Here is a 23,479-nt window from a genome sequence, read left to right on the forward strand (position 1 = left end):
AACAACTACTTCAAGGTCTCAGAGCAAGTGACGTCACCGATTGAAACGCTATTAGCGTGCACCACCGCTAACTAGCTAGCCATTTCACATCGGTTACGCCTAGTTAAATAAAGGTTAAATAAAAAATATTAATATATTCTCCTCAAGCACAAGAACACTCTCCTGGCTGTTGCTGTAAAACAATAAATATGCCTCCCAAATGGTACTCTTTTCCCTATATAGTGTACTACCTTTCCCTATATAGTGTACTACCTTTCCCTATATAGTGTACTACTTTTGACCAGGGATGGTAGTACGCTCAATAACTAATAATTACGTTATGTTTTAGTCATTGAGCAGATACTCTTATCCAGGGCAACTAAGAATCAGTGCTTTCAACTCAAGTAGCTAAAACAAGCACGCTGATCCCGATCATTGCAGGTTAAACCATTTTGAAGCAGTCATCTATGTGCTGAATGAGCGCTAGTAAGAGTAATAATGATGATTAAACACTGTGAGACGATCCTATTCAGCAGGTATGGTAGGCTGTTAGCCTGAGGGCCTGCTGTTTGGGGTATCAACTCCTTGTCGCTCATTGGCTTAACTAGGACAGCAATGGAGTTGGCAAGAGCACAAACAGATCTGGGATCAGGCTCGTAGATTGTTTCTGAAATGAGAACGGTACTCTTCTTTCCTCAGTCCATCAGCCTGATCGAGCGTGGGAACCCGTCCCGTAGCCTGGAGCAGGTGTGTCGCTGGGCCAACACGCAGCAGCGCCGGACCCCGATCATGCTGAGTACCATGACCATGCCATCTTCCTCACAAGGCAAGATTTTGGTCCCGCAGGTATGCAAGGTACTGTATTTCTCTCGATCGAAGGCCTGTGCAGACTGATACCACAGATATCTCCTTCCATTCACAAGGGTTGGCTCCTTTCAAGGCTAGCTCAGGTAAGGTCTCTGGAAACTTGACAGACTTGGGGTCAGTTTCAATTCCAAGTCCATTCCGGAAGTCAATTTAAATTCCAATTCCGGATTTTTTTCCCTTATTGCTTTTCAATTGGAATTGGATTGTCAGTTTCCTTCCGGAATTCTTTTAATAGTGAAGACTGGACCTCAACCATGCTGGGAACTTACAGGGAAGCAGGCAGCTGCTGCTGTGGTCCAGAAATGAATTCCATCCCAAGTGGCACCCTATTCCCTATATAGTGCACTACTTGTGACCAGAACCCAATGGGCCCTGGCTTAAAGTAGTGCATAAAGGAAACAGGGAGCCATTTTGTGATGCTGACATGGTCCTGAGCATGTCTACATCTGCCAGTGGTGACCTCACACAACACTGAGTGCATCATTGAGTATTTTCCAACCCTTTGCTGACTGACTGGGCATTGGTGCCAACCTATGTTTCCAAAAATACCATCAGATCTACAAAGTAATGGTTTCTGGCATGTAGGGAAAAAACATGAAAATGCTCAGAAAGGGTTTGATTTTTCCTTTTCCCATTATTTATAGTTTCCAGGAAGTCTGTAAGTAACTTATAATTTAAAGAGAAATACGAAATGTCCTCTCTGTGTTGTTTTACATAATTACAACTCATCTAAGATCATCTTTACGGTTTGAATCAATGTGTACTGAAGTACTCCCACTCGTGTCTATTTGTAGGACAAGTGAATGAAGAATAGACATGTTGACTTTAATACACAAAGACTTGAAATCGTTTAAAGACAAAAGAAAGTAAGTACTACAACAACTCTGTTCTCTCTCTCTGAGTGACCTCTACAGGGAACACTTCAAGTTCAAGGTTAAAAGTGTTTGAAAATTATCGCGAATGTATATTACTTAGTATTTGTTATAAAATGTACACATCCACATTACATGACAGTATATATATTTTGGAACAAGATCTGTACAGTTGTTTTCTGCGTCACAACACGACCACAAGCACAACACAATTTCTTGAGACTTTTTGTTCACTGCAAACGCAAGGCTTTGAGAAACAAACCTCTTGCTACCTTCTTTTGAAGTTCACTGTCACATATTGACTTTTGACTTTGGTTTAACTTTGAAGCACGTGTCATGTTTAAAAAAGAGAGTCAGAAACACTTCAAACGTTACCATAGCAGCCAGCGATGTTATGGCCATAACAGGCCCGTCTCTAAGGCACTGTGGGATGGGTTGGGACTGGCCTCTTCAACTATGGCCATAACAGGCCCGTCTCTAAGGCACTGTGGGATGGGTTGGGACTGGCCTCTTCAACTATGGCCATAACAGGCCCATCTCTAAGGCACCGTGGGATGGGTTGGGACTGGCCTCTTCAACTATGGCCATAACAGGCCCGTCTCTAAGGCACCGTGGGATGGGTTGGGACTGGCCTCTTCAACTATGGCCATAACAGGCCCATCTCTAAGGCACTGTGGGATGGGTTGGGACTGGCCTCTTCAACTATGGCCATAACAGGCCCATCTCTAAGGCACTGTGGGATGGGTTGGGACTGGCCTCTTCAACTATGGCCATAACAGGCCCGTCTCTAAGGCACTGTGGGATGGGTTGGGACTGGCCTCTTCAACTATGGCCATAACAGGCCCGTCTCTAAGGTACCGTGGGGTGGGTTGGGACTGGCCTCTTCAACTATGGCCATAACAGGCCCGTCTCTAAGGCACTGTGGGATGGGTTGGGACTGGCCTCTTCAACTATGGCCATAACAGGCCCATCTCTAAGGCACTGTGGGATGGGTTGGGACTGGCCTCTTCAACTAGTGCCATAACAGGCCCATCTCTAAGGCACTGTGGGATGGGTTGGGACTGGCCTCTTCAACTATGGCCATAACAGGCCCGTCTCTAAGGCACTGTGGGATGGGTTGGGACTGGCCTCTTCAACTATGGCCATAACAGGCCCATCTCTAAGGCACTGTGGGATGGGTTGGGACTGGCCTCTTCAACTATGGTCATAACAGGCCCGTCTCTAAGGCACTGTGGGATGGGTTGGGACTGGCCTCTTCAACTATGGCCATAACAGGCCCATCTCTAAGGCACTGTGGGATCGGTTGGGACTGGCCTCTTCAACTATGGTCATAACAGGCCCGTCTCTAAGGCACCGTGGGATGGGTTGGGACTGGCCTCTTCAACTATGGCCATAACAGGCCCGTCTCTAAGGCACCGTGGGATGGGTTGGGACTGGCCTCTTCAACTATGGCCATAACAGGCCCGTCTCTAAGGCACCGTGGGATGGGTTGGGACTGGCCTCTTCAACTATGGCCATAACAGGCCCGTCTCTAAGGCACCGTGGGATGGGTTGGGACTGGCCTCTTCAACTATGGTCATAACAGGCCCGTCTCTAAGGCACTGTGGGATGGGTTGGGACTGGCCTCTTCAACTATGGTCATAACAGGCCCGTCTCTAAGGCACTGTGGGATGGGTTGGGACTGGCCTCTTCAACTATGGCCATAACAGGCCCGTCTCTAAGGCACTGTGGGATGGGTTGGGACTGGCCTCTTCAACTATGGCCATAACAGGCCCATCTCTAAGGCACTGTGGGATGGGTTGGGACTGGCCTCTTCAACTATGGCCATAACAGGCCCGTCTCTAAGGCACTGTGGGATGGGTTGGGACTGGCCTCTTCAACTATGGCCATAACAGGCCCGTCTCTAAGGCACTGTGGGATGGGTTGGGACTGGCCTCTTCAACTATGGCCATAACAGGCCCATCTCTAAGGCACTGTGGGATGGGTTGGGACTGGCCTCTTCAACTATGGCCATAACAGGCCCGTCTCTAAGGCACTGTGGGATGGGTTGGGACTGGCCTCTTCAACTATGGCCATAACAGGCCCATCTCTAAGGCACCATGGGTTGGGACTGGCCTCTTCAACTATGGCCATAACAGGCCCGTCTCTAAGGCACCGTGGGATGGGTTGGGACTGGCCTCTTCAACTATGGCCATAACAGGCCCATCTCTAAGGCACTGTGGGATGGGTTGGGACTGGCCTCTTCAACTATGGCCATAACAGGCCCGTGTCTTAAGGCACTGTGGGATGGGTTGGGACTGGCCTCTTCAACTATGGCCATAACAGGCCCGTCTCTAAGGCACTGTGGGATCGGTTGGGACTGGCCTCTTCAACTATGGCCATAACAGGCCCGTCTCTAAGGCACTGTGGGATGGGTTGGGACTGGCCTCTTCAACTATGGCCATAACAGGCCCATCTCTAAGGCACTGTGGGATGGGTTGGGACTGGCCTCTTCAACTATGGCCATAACAGGCCCATCTCTAAGGCACTGTGGGATGGGTTGGGACTGGCCTCTTCAACTATGGCCATAACAGGCCCATCTCTAAGGCACTGTGGGATGGGTTGGGACTGGCCTCTTCAACTATGGCCATAACAGGCCCATCTCTAAGGCACTGTGGGATGGGTTGGGACTGGCCTCTTCAACTATGGCCATAACAGGCCCGTCTCTAAGGTACCGTGGGATGGGTTGGGACTGGCCTCTTCAACTATGGCCATAACAGGCCCGTCTCTAAGGCACTGTGGGATGGGTTGGGACTGGCCTCTTCAACTATGGCCATAACAGGCCCGTCTCTAAGGCACTGTGGGATGGGTTGGGACTGGCCTCTTCAACTATGGCCATAACAGGCCCATCTCTAAGGTACCGTGGGATGGGTTGGGACTGGCCTCTTCAACTATGGCCATAACAGGCCCGTGTCTTAAGGCACTGTGGGATGGGTTGGGACTGGCCTCTTCAACTATGGCCATAACAGGCCCATCTCTAAGGTACCGTGGGATGGGTTGGGACTGGCCTCTTCAACTATGGCCATAACAGGCCCGTCTCTAAGGCACCATAGGATGGGTTGGGACTGGCCTCTTCAACTATGGCCATAACAGGCCCGTCTCTAAGGCACTGTGGGAAGGGTTGGGACTGGCCTCTTCAACTATGGCCATAACAGGCCCATCTCTAAGGCACCATAGGATGGGTTGGGACTGGCCTCTTAAACTTTGGCCATAACAGGCCCATCTCTAAGGCACTGTGGGATGGGTTGGGACTGGCCTCTTCAACTATGGCCATAACAGGCCCGTCTCTAAGGTACCGTGGGATGGGTTGGGACTGGCCTCTTCAACTATGGCCATAACAGGCCCATCTCTAAGGCACTGTGGGATGGGTTGGGACTGGCCTCTTCAACTATGGCCATAACAGGCCCGTCTCTAAGGCACTGTGGGATGGGTTGGGACTGGCCTCTTCAACTATGGCCATAACAGGCCCGTCTCTAAGGCACTGTGGGATGGGTTGGGACTGGCCTCTTCAACTATGGCCATAACAGGCCCGTCTCTAAGGCACCGTGGGATGGGTTGGGACTGGCCTCTTCAACTATGGCCATAACAGGCCCGTCTCTAAGGCACTGTGGGATGGGTTGGGACTGGCCTCTTCAACTATGGCCATAACAGGCCCGTCTCTAAGGCACTGTGGGATGGGTTGGGACTGGCCTCTTCAACTATGGCCATAACAGGCCTTTCTCTAAGGCACTGTGGGATGGGTTGGGACTGGCCTCTTCAACTATGGCCATAACAGGCCCGTCTCTAAGGCACTGTGGGATGGGTTGGGACTGGCCTCTTCAACTATGGCCATAACAGGCCCATCTCTAAGGCACCGTGGGTTGGGACTGGCCTCTTCAACTATGGCCATAACAGGCCCATCTCTAAGGCACCATGGGTTGGGACTGGCCTCTTCAACTATGGCCATAACAGGCCCATCTCTAAAGCACCGTGGGATGGGTTGGGACTGGCCTCTTCAACTATGGCCATAACAGGCCCGTCTCTAAGGCACCGTAGGATGGGTTGGGACTGGCCTCTTCAACTATGGCCATAACAGGCCCATCTCTAAGGCACTGTAGGATGGGTTGGGACTGGCCTCTTCAACTATGGCCATAACAGGCCCATCTCTAAGGCACTGTAGGATGGGTTGGGACTGGCCTCTTCAACTATGGCCATAACAGGCCCGTCTCTAAGGCACTGTGGGATGGGTTGGGACTGGCCTCTTCAACTATGGCCATAACAGGCCCATCTCTAAGGCACTGTGGGATGGGTTGGGACTGGCCTCTTCAACTATGGCCATAACAGGCCCGTCTCTAAGGCACTGTGGGATGGGTTGGGACTGGCCTCTTCAACTTTGGCCATAACAGGCCCGTCTCTAAGGTACCGTGGGATGGGTTGGGACTGGCCTCTTCAACTATGGCCATAACAGACCCATCTCTAAGGTACCGTGGGATGGGTTGGGACTGGCCTCTTCAACTAGGGAACAACCTTCCAGTCTTAGGAGTAAACATCACACTCTGTTGCCAGAATTTTATGATGACTTGGAGGATTTTACACCCAAATACAGACCTGACAGGGACCTGAGAGGAAACTCCTATTTATAACGAGTCAGCAAAAATAAATACCTGGAAACGGTCCAGAATCTAGGTACCGCTTTATTTTAAACTTTAATATCTTAAATCTTAACATCTCAATGCAATTCTGATGAGATTAATGAGGGAAAAAAAGATTTTGTTGTTGAATGTATGTGATTGTTCTCTCACTGTAGCAGTAACTACTGACAGGTATGTTGAATGTATGTGATTGTCCTCTCACTGTAGCAGTAACTACTGACAGGTATGTTGAATGTATGTGATTGTCACTGTAGCAGTAACTACTGACAGGTATGTTGAATGTATGTGATTGTCACTGTAGCAGTAACTACTGACAGGTATGTTGAATGTATGTGATTGTCACTGTAGCAGTAACCACTGACAGGTATGTTGAATGTATGTGAATGTCCTCTCACTGTAGTAGTAACTACTGACAGGTATGTTGAATGTATGTGATTGTCACTGTAGCAGTAACTACTGACAGGTATGTTGAATGTATGTGATTGTCCTCTCACTGTAGCAGTAACTACTGACAGGTATGTTGAATGTATGTGATTGTCCTCTCACTGTAGCAGTAACTACTGACAGGTATGTTGAATGTATGTGATTGTCACTGTAGCATTAACTACTGACAGGTATGTTGAATGTATGTGATTGTCACTGTAGCAGTAACTACTGACAGGTATGTTGAATGTATGTGATTGTCCTCTCACTGTAGCAGTAACTACTGACAGGTATGTTGAATGTATGTGATTGTCCTCTCACTGTAGCAGTAACTACTGACAGGTATGTTGAATGTATGTGATTGTCACTGTAGCAGTAACCACTGACAGGCATGTTGAGTGATTTATCCATAGGATCTGTGTCATTTATGATACTATATACTGTATCTCTCGAGTGGCACAGCGGTCTAAGGCACTGCATATCAGTGCTTAACGCTTCACTACAGACACCCTGGTTCTAATCCAAGGCTGTATCAAAACCAGCCGTGATTGGGCGGCACACAATTGGCCCAGCGTCGTTCGGTTTTGGCCGGTGTAGGCCGTCATTGTAAATAGAATTTGTTCTAAACTGTCTTGCCTCAATTAAATAAATACAAATATCTACACTACTGACTCATGTCATCCTCTCATATCATTAATGGAATATATAGGTGTGATTTATACTGAACAAAAATATATAAACACAACATGAATGTCCACCAGAGCTGTTGCCAGAGAACGTAATTTTAATTTCTCTACCATAAGCCGCTTTCAATGTCGTTTTAGAGATTTACTTCCAACCGGCCTCACAATCGCAGAGCACGTGTAACCACGGCAGCCGAGGACCTCCACACATCCAGCTTTTTCACCTGTGGGATTGTCTGAAACCGAATAATTTCTGCACAAACTGTCAGAAAGCGTCTCAGGGAAGCTCAACTGCGTGCTCATCTTCCTCACCAGGGTCTTGACCTGATTGCAGTGGTCGAAAGCTCACCTTTAATGGCCACTGGCACGCTGGAGAAGTGTGCTCTTCGTGGATGAATCCCGGTTTCAACTGTACAGGGCAGATGGTAGACAGTATGTATGGCATCGTGTGGGCGAGCGGTTTGCTGATGTCAACGTTGTGAACAGAGTGCCCCATGGTGGCGATGGGGTTATGGTATAGGCAGGCAGGCATAAGCTACAGACAATGAACACAATTGCATTTTATCAATGGCAATTTGAATGCACAGAGATAATGTGACGAGATACTGAGGCCCATTGTCGTGCCATTCATATACCACCATCACCTCATGTTTCAGCATGATAGTACACAGCCCCATGTCACAAGGATCTGTACACAAGTCCTGGAAGCTGAAAATGTCCCAGTTCTTCCCTGGCCTGCATACTCACCAGACATGTCACCACCCATTGAGCATGTTTGGGATGCTCTGGGTTGACGTGTTCCCGTTCTTGCCAATATCCAGCAACTTGGCACATCCGTTGAAGAGGAGTGGGACAGCATTCCACAGCCCACAATCAACAGCCTGATCAACTCTATGTGGAGGAGATGTATCTGTATTCCCAGTCATGTGAAATCCATAGGTTAGGGCGGCAGGGTAGCCTAGTGGTTAGAGTGTTGGACTAGTAACTGGAAGGTTGCAAGGTTGCAAGTTCAAATCCCCAAGCTGACAAGGTAAAAATATGTTGTTCTGCCCCTGAACAGGTAGTTAACCCACTGTTCCTAGACCAGTTAACCCACTGTTCCTAGACCAGTTAACCCACTGTTCCTAGGCCGTCATTGAAAATAAGAATTTGTTCTTAACTGACTTGCCTAGTTGAATAAAGGTAAAATGAATGTATTTCAAATGACGGAATTCCTTATATGAAGTGTAACCCAGTAAAATGTTGCGTTTACATTTTTGTTCAGTGTATAACTATAACTAATGTTCTATAGCTACTGTACCATAGCTACTGCACTATAGCTACTATACCATAGCTACTGCACTATAGCTACTGTACCATAGCTACTGCACTATAGCTACTGTACCATAGCTACTGCACTATAGCTACTGTACCATAGCTACTGCACTATAGCTACTGTTCTATAGCTACTGCACTATAGCTACTATACCATAGCTACTGCACTATAGCTATTGTTCTATAGCTACTGCACTATAGCTACTATACCATAGCTACTGCACTATAGCTACTGTTCTATAGCTACTGCACTATAGCTACTGTACCATAGCTACTGCACTATAGCTACTGTACCATAGCTACTGCACTATAGCTACTGCACTATAGCTACTGTTCTATAGCTACTGCACTATAGCTACTGTACCATAGCTACTGCACTATAGCTACTGTACCATAGCTATTGCACTATAGCTACTGTACCATAGCTATTGCACTATAGCTACTGTATCATAGCTACTGCACTATAGCTACTGTACCATAGCTACTGCAGTATAGCTACTATACCTACTGCAACTTTTCTCATACTCCTCCATGCCAAGCTCACCATGGCTTTTTCATGGGAATGTATATAGTCTCCATTCTCTTGAATATCTTTTATCTGTCTTCAGATAAAGGGCTCAGCTAGCGCATCTCCATTGCTTTCCTGTTGTGACATTTTGCTTGCAGCATTTAAATAGGTGATGAGCGACTCAACTATTATGGAAGAAGAAACACCATCCATCATTCTAACTAAGTAGAACTAAGTCTAACTAAGCCATTCTAACTAAGTCTAACTAAACCATTCTAACTAAGTAGAACTAAGTCTAACTAAACCATTCTAAGTACAACTAAGCCAGTTTAACTAAGCCATTCAAACTAAGTCTAACTAAACCATTCTAACTAAGTCTAACTAAACCATTCTAACTAAGTAGAACTAAGTCTAACTAAACCATTCTAACTAAGTACAACTAAGCCAGTCTTAACTAAGCCAGTCTAACTAAGTCTAACTAAGCCAGTCTAACTAAGCCAGTCTAACTAAGCAATTGTAACTAAGTAGAACTAAGTCTAACTAAGCCATTCTAACTAAGTACAACTAAGCCTAACTAAGCCATTCTAATTTGATATAACTATATAACCATTTGACCATTTGATAGAACTACATAACCATTATAACATAACCATCTGACCATCTGATAGAACTACATAACCATTATAACATAACCATCTGACCATCTGATAGAACTATATAACCATTATAACATGACCATCTGATATAACTACATAACCATTATAACATGACCATCTGATATAACTATATAACCATTATAACATAACCATCTGACCATCTGATAGAACTACATAACCATTATAACATAACCATCTGACCATCTGATAGAACTACATAACCATTATAACATGACCATCTGATATAACTACATAACCATTATAACATAACCATCTGATGTAACTATATAACCATTATAACATAACCATCTGACCATCTGATAGAACTACATAACCATTATAACATAACCATCTGACCATCTGATAGAACTACATAACCATTATAACATAACCATCTGACCATCTGATATAACTACATAACCATTATAACATAACCATCTGATAGAACTACATAACCATTATAACATAACCATCTGATATAACTACATAACCATTATAACATAACCATCTGATAGAACTACATAACCATTATAACATAACCATCTGACCATCTGATATAACTATATAACCATTATAACATAACCATCTGGTATAACTACATAACCATTATAACATAACCATCTGATATAACTACATAACCATTATAACATAACCATCTGACCATCTGATATAACTATATAACCATTATAACATGACCATCTGATATAACTACATAACCATTATAACATGACCATCTGATATAACTATATAACCATTATAACATAACCATCTGATATAACTACATAACCATTATAACATGACCATCTGATATAACTACATAATCATTATAACATGACCATCTGATATAACTATATAACCATTATAACATAACCATCTGATATAACTATATAACCATTATAACATAACCATCTGATATAACTACATAACCATTATAACATGACCATCTGATATAACTACATAACCATTATAACATAACCATCTGACCATCTGATAGAACTACATAACCATTATAACATGACCATCTGACCATCTGATAGAACTGCATAACCATTATAACATAACCATCTGATATAACTACATAACCATTATAACATAACCATCTGATAGAACTACATAACCATTATAACATAACCATCTGATATAACTACATAACCATTATAACATAACCATCTGATATAACTACATAACCATTATAACATAACCATCTGATAGAACTACATAATCATTATAACATAACCATCTGATATAACTACATAACCATTATAACATAACTACATAACCATTATAACATAACTACATAACCATTATAACATAACCATCTGATATAACTACATAACCATTATAACATAACTACATAACCATTATAACATAACCATCTGACCATCTGATAGAACTACATAACCATAGGATGCCACCATGTTCCTTGTAGTTCTTTGCCATCGGGCAGAGCTAGATGAAATAACGCCATTACAACCACATTACAACCAGAACTGGTTCAAATCTGGCTATTGTGACATCATTGCAACTAGGTTCTAGCTCATCACCACAGAGTACGTGTCCCAAATGGTACTCCATTCACTATGTAGTTCACTACTTTGGACCAGGGCCAATAGAGCTCTAGTCCAAAAAAGTAGTCCTCTATATAGGGAATAGATTGGCATTTGGGACATGGCCAACTGAAGCAGCCCCGATCATCAATATCTGTCTGTGTCTGCATTTTCTACTTTTTACCTGCATGCCAAAGGTCTTCACGTGGTCAGAGAGCAGGACCATTTGTTTCAGCAACAAACCCCCATTTGAACCAAACAAAACGCTCAGCTCATCTGGATCGCTGCACATCTCTTGATCGAGTATAGTAGTTATGTATAGTATAGTAGTTATGTATAGTATAGTAGTTATATATAGTGTATAGTAGTTATGTATAGTATAGTAGTTATGTATAGTGTATAGTAGTTATGTATAGTATAGTAGTTATGTATAGTGTATAGTAGTTATATATAGTGTATAGTAGTTATGTATAGTATAGTAGTTATGTATAGTGTATAGTAGTTATGTATAGTATAGTAGTTATGTATAGTATAGTAGTTATGTATAGTATAGTAGTTATGTATAGTATAGTAGTTATGAATAGTATAGTAGTTATGAATAGTATAGTAGTTATGTATAGTATAGTAGTTATATATAGTATAGTAGTAAGTGTATAGTAGTTATGTATAGTATAGTAGTTATGTATAGTATAGTAGTTATGTATAGTATAGTAGTTATGTATAGTATAGTAGTTATATATAGTGTATAGTAGTTATGTATAGTATAGTAGTTATGTATAGTATAGTAGTTATGTATAGTATAGTAGTTATATATAGTGTATAGTAGTTATGTATAGTAGTTATGTATAGTGTATAGTAGTTATGTATAGTATAGTAGTTATGTATAGTATAGTAGTTATGTATAGTATAGTAGTTATGTATAGTATAGTAGTTATGTATAGTATAGTAGTTATATATAGTGTGGAGTAGTTATGTATAGTATAGTAGTAAGTGTATAGTAATGTATAGTATAGTAGTTATGTATAGTGTATAGTAGTTGTGTATAGTGTATAGTAGTTGTGTATAGTATAGTAGTTATGTATAGTATAGTAGTTATGTATAGTTTAGTAGTAAGTGTATAGTATAGTAGTAAGTATATAGTATAGTAGTTATATATAGTGTATAGTAGTTATGTACAGTATAGTAGTTATGTATAGTATAGTAATTATGTATAGTATAGTAGTTATGCATAGTATAGTAGTAAGTATATAGTATAGTAGTTATGTATAGTATAGTAGTAAGTATAGTACTAAGTGTATAGTATAGTAGTTATGTACAGTATAGTAGTAAGTATACAGTATAGTAGTTATGTATAGTATAGTAGTAAGTATATCGTATAGTAGTTATATGTAGTGTATAGTAGTTAGTATGTAGTATAGAAGTTATATATAGTATATAATATAGTAGTTAATATATAGTATAGTAGTTATATATAGTGTATAGTGGTTTTATATATAGTATACAGTATAGCACTTATGTATAGTATATAGTGTAGTACTTATGTATAGTATAGTAGTTATATATAGTATAGTAGTTAGTGTATAGTATAGTAGTTATTTATAGTGTATAGTAGTTTTATACATAGTATACAGTATAGCACTTATGTATAGTATATAGTATAGTGCGTATGTATAGTATAGTAGTTATTTATAGTATATAGTATTGTATTCATGTGTCCTTTGTGCTTTGTGTTTAAATATGTGTCATTACTGTATTGTTGGGTTATATTATACGGTTGTGTTTGGTTTTAATAACAAGCTTGTGTTGGTCTGTCTGTGCTGCGTTTAACAAAATGCTTTCAAGCTTACTGTCTATTTCAGTAGATAGAGGAGGAATGTAGACACAAGCAAGTACACAGACAAAATCTTCAGGCCTTTCTCAAAGTTTGACAGTTTTTCAATTTTGTATCGTAGCATCATTTCCTGCCTTGAGGCATTTCCTGATTATTGACACAGTATATTTTTTAAAGGGTATTTTACTCATCTGTTCAGCAGCACGTATCAGCTAACAACAGAGAGGTGTACTTACTGCTATCAACAACAAACTGCTCATTGGACACAAATCAGAACAACCACTATGGAAATGGAACAGAGACTATAAAGCAAGTCTTCTTCATGTGCATCTGTCCTAGATGGCACACTATTCCCTATGATGCGCACTATGGTCCCTGGTCAAAAGGAGTGTACTATATAGGGAACAGGGTGGCATTTGGGACTGAGCCACACATGAAGACGACATGCTTTATATACAGTAATCTGTGTTCATTTCCATATTCGCTGTTCTGATTTGTGTCCAATTAGTAGTTCTTTGTTAATTGCAGTAGGTATATGTCAGACACTATAATTATAATAGCATTGGCTCTGTTGGAATAATTCATCATTTTCTCTTATGTAAAAAAAAAAAAAAACACACAAAGAACACTTAGAGCTGAAGTCAATCCAACATCCTGTGTTAGCAGCAATGTTCACGCAGTAGCTTTGTTTACACAACTACTACCTGTAAACATGTGCGTGCATTCTGAGAATTCTGACAACTAGAGGTACCAGGAGAATATACCTGCTATTTCACATGTACACAAAACTATTGCAAAATGCAATAGATACTTTATGTGCCTCTTGACCGGTTGTCGTTGCAACTAGAAATGTGTTCTTTAATTGGCCTCCCTGTCGATGAAGTGCTGTACATATAATAATATATATATATAATATATATAAATAAATAAATTAGATTTTGATTTGATTTGAAGTCGACCACTGACCAAGATATTAATGTATGATTTATGTATGATTCACTAGATAAATTGGTATTGAAGACGTCTCCCGAAACACAGACAGACATCTAAAAGCAGGCCGACCTAGTCTCACCTTAATCCATCCCTACCACATCATCATAACCGTGGTTTGATCAGAGCCTGAGAGAGGCATATGTACCCAGACCTGGGTTAAAGTAATATTTGCTTTTAATTCTAATACTTTAAGCACCACGTTTAGTCTGCCTGGAGTGCCAGGTGGGCGGAGTTTTGTGCTTGTGCATCTATTCCATTGGTTCCATAGCGCCAGGCATGCTCAATCAAGCCCAGCTGAAGTATTTCAAATGGTTTCAAGTAGTATTTGAACCCAGGTGTGATGTAACAGCCATTACAACCCTTCATCTCTGCCTAGCGGTTTGTTATCAGTGCCCGTGTGTGTGTGTGATCTGTGTTGCCTAGGTTACGCCCCGGTGACAGGCATGTGCCACCCTCTGAGGAGCTGCACTCTGAACCACGAGGACGGATTCTCCTCGGCCTTCGTGGTGGCGCACGAGACCGGACATGTGTAAGTCATCGCAGCACACAGCCTGCGTCCCAAGTGGCACCCTCTTCCCTGTTGTTCACTACTGTTGTCCCAAGTGGCGCCCTCTTCCCTGTTGTTCACTACTGTTGTCCCAAGTGGCGTCCTCTTCCCTGTTGTTCACTACTGTTGACCCAAGTGGCGCCCTCTTCCCTGTTGTTCACTACTGTTGTCCCAAGTGGCGTCCTCTTCCCTGTTGTTCACTACTGTTGACCCAAGTGGCGCCCTCTTCCCTGTTGTTCACTACTGTTGTCCCAAGTGGCGTCCTCTTCCCTGTTGTTCACTACTGTTGACCCAAGTGGCGCCCTCTTCCCTGTTGTTCACTACTGTTGTCCCAAGTGGCACCCTCTTCCCTGTTGTTCACTACTGTTGTCCCAAGTGGCGCCCTCTTCCCTGTTGTTCACTACTGTTGTCCCAAGTGGCGCCCTCTTCCCTGTTGTTCACTACTGTTGTCCCAAGTGGCGCCCTCTTCCCTGTTGTTCACTACTGTTGTCCCAAGTGGCGCCCTCTTCCCTGTTGTTCACTACTGTTGTCCCAAGTGGCGCCCTCTTCCCTGTTGTTCACTACTGTTGTCCCAAGTGGCGCCCTCTTCCCTGTTGTTCACTACTGTTGTCCCAAGTGGCGCCCTCTTCCCTGTTGTTCACTACTGTTGACCCAAGTGGCGCCCTCTTCCCTGTTGTTCACTACTGTTGTCCCAAGTGGCGCCCTCTTCCCTGTTGTTCACTACTGTTGACCCAAGTGGCGCCCTCTTCACTGTTGTTCACTACTGTTGTCCCAAGTGGCGCCCTCTTCCCTGTTGTTCACTACTGTTGACCCAAGTGGCACCCTCTTCCCTGTTGTTCACTACTGTTGTCCCAAGTGGCGCCCTCTTCCCTGTTGTTCACTACTGTTGACCCAAGTGGCACCCTCTTCCCTGTTGTTCACTACTGTTGTCCCTAGTGGCGCCCTCCTCCCCTGTGTTCACTACTGTTGACCAGGGTCCTACGGGACCTATGAGCCCCATAGCTTGAAGAAACTAAAAGGAATACAAGCAAAGCGCTGCGTGTGTGTGTGTGTGTGTGTGGGGGGGGGGGGTTCTCTGCACTGCAAGGGAAGTAGGCTGCCATTGGGAACAGAAACATGGACACAGCTGGTAAACACAGAACTTAGACACACTCCAGATGGGGGGCGATTTGCATTTCCTGTCGGTCTATTCAGGAAGTCAATTGGAATCCTAGTTATTTTCTTTCAAGTTTATCATCGAATAATTAACCTGCAACAACTATATGTGTGACTGCTTTTCCAATTATACATTGACTGAATTACACGTTGACTGAATTACACGTTGACTGAATTACACATTGACTGAATTACACGTTGACTGAATTACACGTTGACTGAATTACACATTGACTGAATTACACGTTGACTGAATTACACATTGACTGAACTACACGTTGACTGAATTACACGTTGACTGAATTACACGTTGACTGAATTACACGTTGACTGAATTACACGTTGACTGAATTACACATTGACTGAATTACACATTGACTGAATTACACGTTGACTGAATTACACGTTGACTGAATTACACGTTGACTGAATTACACATTGACTGAATTACACGTTGACTGAATTACACATTGACTGAATTACACGTTGACTGAATTACACGTTGACTGAATTACACGTTGACTGAATTACACGTTGACTGAATTACACATTGACTGAATTACTTGTTGACTGAATTACACATTGACTGAATTACTTGTTGACTGAATTACACATTGACTGAATTACACAGACTGTAAATCCACCTTGCTGTTAGTTTTGACTTTCCTGTTACTGTTACTATATATATACAGTGCCTTGCGAAAGTATTCGGCCCCCTTGAACTTTGCGACCTTTTGCCACATTTCAGGCTTCAAACATAAAGATATAAAACTGTATTTTTTTGTGAAGAATCAACAACAAGTGGGACACAATCATGAAGTGGAACGACATTTATTGGATATTTCAAACTTTTTTAACAAATCAAAAACTGAAAAATTGGGCATGCAAAATTATTCAGCCCCTTTACTTTCAGTGCAGCAAACTCTCTCCAGAAGTTCAGTGAGGATCTCTGAATGATCCAATGTTGACCTAAATGACCAATTATGATAAATACAATCCACCTGTGTGTAATCAAGTCTCCGTATAAATGCACCTGCACTGTGATAGTCTCAGAGGTCCGTTAAAAGCGCAGAGAGCATCATGAAGAACAAGGAACACACCAGGCAGGTCCGAGATACTGTTGTGAAGAAGTTTAAAGCCGGATTTGGATACAAAAAGATTTCCCAAGCTTTAAACATCCCAAGGAGCACTGTGCAAGCGATAATATTGAAATGGAAGGAGTATCAGACCACTGCAAATCTACCAAGACCTGGCCGTCCCTCTAAACTTTCAGCTCATACAAGGAGAAGACTGATCAGAGATGCAGCCAAGAGGCCCATGATCACTCTGGATGAACTGCAGCTGAGGTGGGAGACTGTCCATAGGACAACAATCAGTTGTATATTGCACAAATCTGGCCTTTATGGAAGAGTGGCAAGAAGAAAGCCATTTCTTAAAGATATCCATAAAAAGTGTAGTTTAAAGTTTGCCACAAGCCACCTGGGAGACACACCAAACATGTGGAAGAAGGTGCTCTGGTCACGTTATGTTTGACGTAAAAGCAACACAGCTCATCACCCTGAACACACCATACCCACTGTCAAACATGGTGGTGGCAGCATCATGGTTTGGGCCTGCTTTTCTTCAGCAGGGACAGGGAAGATGGTTAAAATTGATGGGAAGATGGATGGAGCCAAATACAGGACCATTCTGGAAGAAAACCTGATGGAGTCTGCAAAAGACCTGAGACTGGGACGGAGATTTGTCTTCCAACAAGACAATGATCCAAAACATAAAGCAAAATCTACAATGGAATGGTTAAAAAATAAACATATCCAGGTGATAGAATGGCCAAGTCAAAGTCCAGACCTGAATCCAATCGAGAATCTGTGGAAAGAACTGAAAACTGCTGTTCACAAATTCTCTCCATCCAACCTCACAGCTCGAGCTGTTTTGCAAGGAGGAATGGGAAAGAATTTCAGTCTCTCGATGTGCAAAACTGATAGAGACATACCCCAAGCGACTTACAGCTGTAATCGCAGCAAAAGGTGGCGCTACAAAGTATTAACTTAAGGGGGCTGAATAATTTTGCACGCCCAATTTTTCAGTTTTTGATTTGTTAAAAAAGTTTGAAATATCCAATAAATGTCGTTCCACTTCATGATTGTGTCCCACTTGTTGTTGATTCTTCACAAAAAAATACAATTTTATATCTTTATGTTTGAAGCCTGAAATGTGGCAAAAGGTCGCAAAGTTCAAGGGGGCCGAATACTTTCGCAAGGCACTGTATATTTATGAGCTGCTGCTCCACTTAGTCTAGCCAGGACCATTACATTAGAACTGCTGCTCCACTTAGTCTAGCCAGGACCATTACATTAGAGCTGCTGCTCCACTTAGTCTAGCCAGGACCATTACATTAGAGCTGCTGCTCCACTTAGTCTAGCCAGGACCATTACATTAGAGCTGCTGCTCCACTTAGTCTAGCCAGGACCATTACATTAGAGCTGCTGCTCCACTTAGTCTAGCCAGGACCATTACATTAGAGCTGCTGCTATACTTCGTCTAGCCAGGACCATTACATTAGAGCTGCTGCTCCACTTAGTCTAGCCAGGGCCATTACATTAGAGCTGCTGCTATACTTCGTCTAGCCAGGACCATTACATTAGAGCTGCTGCTCCACTTAGTCTAGCCAGGGCCATTACATTAGAGCTGCTGCTATACTTCGTCTAGCCAGGACCATTACATTAGAGCTGCTGCTCCACTTAGTCTAGCCAGGGCCATTACATTAGAGCTGCTGCTATACTTCGTCTAGCCAGGACCATTACATTAGAGCTGCTGCTCCACTTAGTCTAGCCAGGACCATTACATTAGAGCTGCTGCTCCACTTAGTCTAGCCAGGATCATTACATAATTATAAGAAGTATCGTAAGTGTTCCTAAGCACAGAGAAATTTGTCTAGGTACTAAACCGCACCATATTCCCTATATAGTGCATCACTTTTGATCTGAGGCCAATGAGCAATTGTCAACCGTAGTGCCCTATATAGGGAATAGAGTCAACAGCAGTGCCCTATATAGAGAATAGAGAGTCAACAGTAGAGCCTTATATAGGGAATAGAGAGTCAACAGTAGTGTCCTATATAGGGAATAGAGAGTCAACAGTAGTGCCCCATATAGGGAATAGAGAGTCAACAGTAGTGCCCTATATAGGGAATAGAGAGTCAACAGTAGTGCCCCATATAGGGAATAGAGAGTCAACAGTAGTGCCCTATATAGGGAACAGAGAGTCAACAGTAGTGTCCTATATAGGGAATAGAGAGTCAACAGTAGTGCCCTATATAGGGAACAGAAAGTCAACAGTAGTGCCCTATATAGGGAACAGAGAGTCAACAGTAGTGCCCTATATAGGGAATAGAGAGTCAACAGTAGTGCCCTATATAGGGAATAGAGAGTCAACAATAGTGCCCTATATAGGGAATAGAGAGTCAACAGTAGTGCCCTATATAGGGAATAGAGAGTCAACATTAGTGCCCTATATAGGGAATAGAGAGTCAACAGTAGTGCCCTATATAGGGAATAGAGAGTCAACAGTAGTGCCCTATATAGGGAATAGAGAGTCAACAGTAGTGCCCCATATAGGGAAAAGAGAGTCAACAGTAGTCCCCTATATAGGGAATAGAGAGTCAACAGTAGTCCCCTATATAGGGAATAGAGAGTCAACAGTAGTGCCCCATATAGGGAACAGAGAGTCAACAGTAGTGCCCCATATAGGGAACAGAGAGTCAACAGTAGTGCCCCATATAGGGAATAGAGAGTCAACAGTAGTGCCCTATATAGGGAATAGAGGGTCATTTCAGACACAGGCTTTGTGTTTGAGCGTAATACTGTGTTTTGCTCATCAATAACTCAGGTACCATTTCAACAGGTTAGGTATGGAACATGACGGACAGGGGAATCGTTGTTCTGACGAGACCAGCATGGGGAGTATCATGGCACCGCTGGTCCAGGCAGCCTTCCATCGCTACCACTGGTCACGCTGCAGTAAACAGGAACTGAACCGATACATCCAGTAGGTGCAGCCTTCACCGTACCATTACATTACATTTAAGTCATTTAGCAGACGCTCTTATCCAGAGCGACTTACCACTGACTAGGGCTCTGACAACTTTCCCAGAGTTCACAGCTTTTCCAGGAATCCTGGTCATTGACATAACACTGACATGTATCACTGACCTATCAGAGACATGTATCACTGACCTATATCACTGACCTATATCACTGACCTATCACTGACATATATCACTGACCTATATCACTGACCTATATCACTGACCTATATCACTGACCTATATCACTGACCTATCACTGACATATATCACTGACATATATCACTGACCTATATCACTGACATATATCACTGACCTATATCACTGATCTATATTACTGACCTATCAGATACATGTATCACTGACCTGTATCACTGACATGTATCACTGACCTATATCACTGACCTATCAGATACATGTATCACTGACCTGTATCACTGACATTTATCACTGACCTATATCACTGACCTATCAGATACATGTATCACTGACCTGTATCACTGACATGTATCACTGACCTGTATCACTGACCTATATCACTGACATATATCACTGACCTATCACTGACATGTACCACTGACCTATCACTGACATGTATCACTGACATGTATCACTGACCTACATCACTGACCTATCAGAGACATGTATCACTGACATGTATCACTGACCTGCATCACTGACCTGTATCACTGACCTATATCACTGACCTATATCACTGACCTATATCACTGACCTTTATCACTGACATTTATCACTGACATATATCACTGAGCTGTTACTGACATATATGACTGAGCTATCACTGACCTATATCACTGACCTATATCACTGAGCTATCACTGACCTATATCACTGACATATATCACTGAGCTACCACCAACCTATATCACTGACCTATATCACTGACCTATCAGAGATATATATCACTGACGTATATCACTGACCTATATCACTGACCTATCACAGTCATATATCACTGACCTATCACAGACATGTATCACTGACCTATATCACTGACCTATATCACTGACCTATCACAGACATATATCACTGACCTATCACAGACATGTATCACTGACCTATCACATACATGTATCACTGACCTATATCACTGACCTATATCACTGACCTATCACATACATGTATCACTGACCTATATCACTGACCTATATCACTGACCTATCACAGACATATATCACTGACCTATATCACTGACCTATCACAGACATGTATCACTGACCTATATCACTGACCTATATCACTGACCTATCACAGACATGTATCACTGACCTATATCACTGACCTATCACAGACATATATCACTGACCTATATCACTGACCTATCACAGACATGTATCACTGACCTATATCACTGACCTATATCACTGATCTATCACTGACATGTATCACTGACATATCACTGACCTATATCACTGACCTATCACAGACATATATCACTGACCTATCACAGACATATATCACTGACCTATCACAGACATATATCACTGACCTATCAGAGACATGTATCACTGACCTATATCACTGACCTATATCATTGACATGTATCACTGACCTATATCACTGACATGTATCACTGACATATATCACTGACCTATCACAGGCATGTATCACTGACCTATATCACTGACCTATCACAGACATATATCACTGACCTATATCACTGACCTATCACAGACATATATCACTGACCTATCACAGACATGTTTCACTGACCTATATCACTGACCTATCACAGACATATATCACTGACCTATATCACTGACCTATCACAGACATGTATCACTGACCTATATCACTGACCTATATCACTGACCTATCACTGACATATATCACTGACCTATCACAGACATATATCACTGACCTATATCACTGACCTATCACTGATCTATCACTGACATGTATCACTGACATGTATCACTGACCTATATCACTGACCTATCAGAGACATGTATCACTGACCTATATCACTGACCTATATCATTGACATGTATCACTGACCTATATCACTGACATGTATCACTGACATATATCACTGACCTATCACAGAAATGTATCACTGACCTATATCACTGACCTATCACAGACATATATCACTGACCTATATCACTGACCTATATCACTGACCTATCACAGACATGTATCACTGACCTATATCAGGTCAACAGTGAAGAGGAAACTCTGGGATGCTGGCCTTCTAGTTCCTCTGTCCAGTTTCTGTGTCTTAATCTTTTCTTTTTATTGGCCAGTCTGAGATATGGCTTTTTCTTTGCAACTCTGCCTAGAAGGCCAGCATCCCGGAGTCGCCTCTTCACTGTTGATGTTTGAGACTGGTGTTTTGCGGGTACTATTTAATGAAGCTACCAGCTGAGGACTTGTGAGTCGTTTGTTTCTGAAACTAGACACTCTAATGTACTTGTCCTCTTGCTCATGTGTGCACCGGGGCCTCCCACTCCTCTTTCTATTCTGGTTAGAGACCGTTTGCGCTGTTCTGTGAAGGGACTAGTACACAGCATTGTACGAGAGCTTCAGTTTGTTGGCAATTTCTCGCATGGAATAGCCTTCATTTCTCAGAACAAGAATAGACTGACGAGTTTCAGAAAAAAAGTTAATTGTTTCTGGCCAGTTTGAGCATGTAATTGAACCTACAAATGCTGATGCTCCAGATACTCAACTAGTCTAAAGAAGACCAGTTTTATTGCTTCTTTAATTAGCACTACAGTTTCCAGCTGTGCTAACATAATTGCAAACGGGTTTTCTAATGATCAACTAGACTTGGATGAGCTAACACAGCATGTCATTGGAACACAGGAGTGATGGTTGCTGATAATGGGCCTCTGTACGCCTATGTAGATATTCCATTAAAAATCTGCAGTTTCTAACTACAATAGTGATTTACAACATTAACAATGTCTACACTGTATTTCTTATCAATTTGATCAACTCTTATGACTGTCTCTGTTCTGATGTGTCTTATCCCTACATCTCTTATGACTGTCTCTGTTCTGATGTGTCTTATCTCCCTCCAGCTCTTATGACTGTCTCTGTTCTGATGTGTCTTATCCCTACATCTCTTACGACTGTCTCTGTTCTGATGTGTCTTATCTCCCTCCAGCTCTTATGACTGTCTCTGTTCTGATGTGTCTTATCCCCCTCCATCTCTTATGACTGTCTCTGTTCTGATGTGTCTTATCCCCCTCCAGCTCTTATGACTGTCTCTGTTCTGATGTGTCTTATCCCCCTCCATCTCTTATGACTGTCTCTGTTCTGATGTGTCTTATCCCCCTCCATCTCTTATGACTGTCTCTGTTCTGATGTGTCTTATCCCTAAA

The 23,479-nt window shown here is 42.5% G+C and overlaps 1 protein-coding gene across 1 annotated transcript in view; it reads left to right on the forward strand.

The window, feature by feature from the left end:
* The first annotated feature begins 764 nt into the window (after nt 1-764).
* Nucleotides 765-23,479, forward strand: part of LOC135529193 (A disintegrin and metalloproteinase with thrombospondin motifs 3-like) — a 47,250-nt gene continuing 24,535 nt past the window's right edge. The window contains exons 1-3 of the mRNA XM_064958054.1: nt 765-834; nt 14,767-14,872; nt 19,949-20,092. Coding sequence (XP_064814126.1) covers nt 828-834; nt 14,767-14,872; nt 19,949-20,092 — 257 coding nt within the window. The 5' untranslated portion in view covers nt 765-827. The remainder of the gene's footprint in view (nt 835-14,766; nt 14,873-19,948; nt 20,093-23,479) is intronic.

This window comes from Oncorhynchus masou, unplaced genomic scaffold, assembly GCF_036934945.1.
Source record: "Oncorhynchus masou masou isolate Uvic2021 unplaced genomic scaffold, UVic_Omas_1.1 unplaced_scaffold_1114, whole genome shotgun sequence".
NCBI lineage: Eukaryota > Metazoa > Chordata > Actinopteri > Salmoniformes > Salmonidae > Oncorhynchus > Oncorhynchus masou.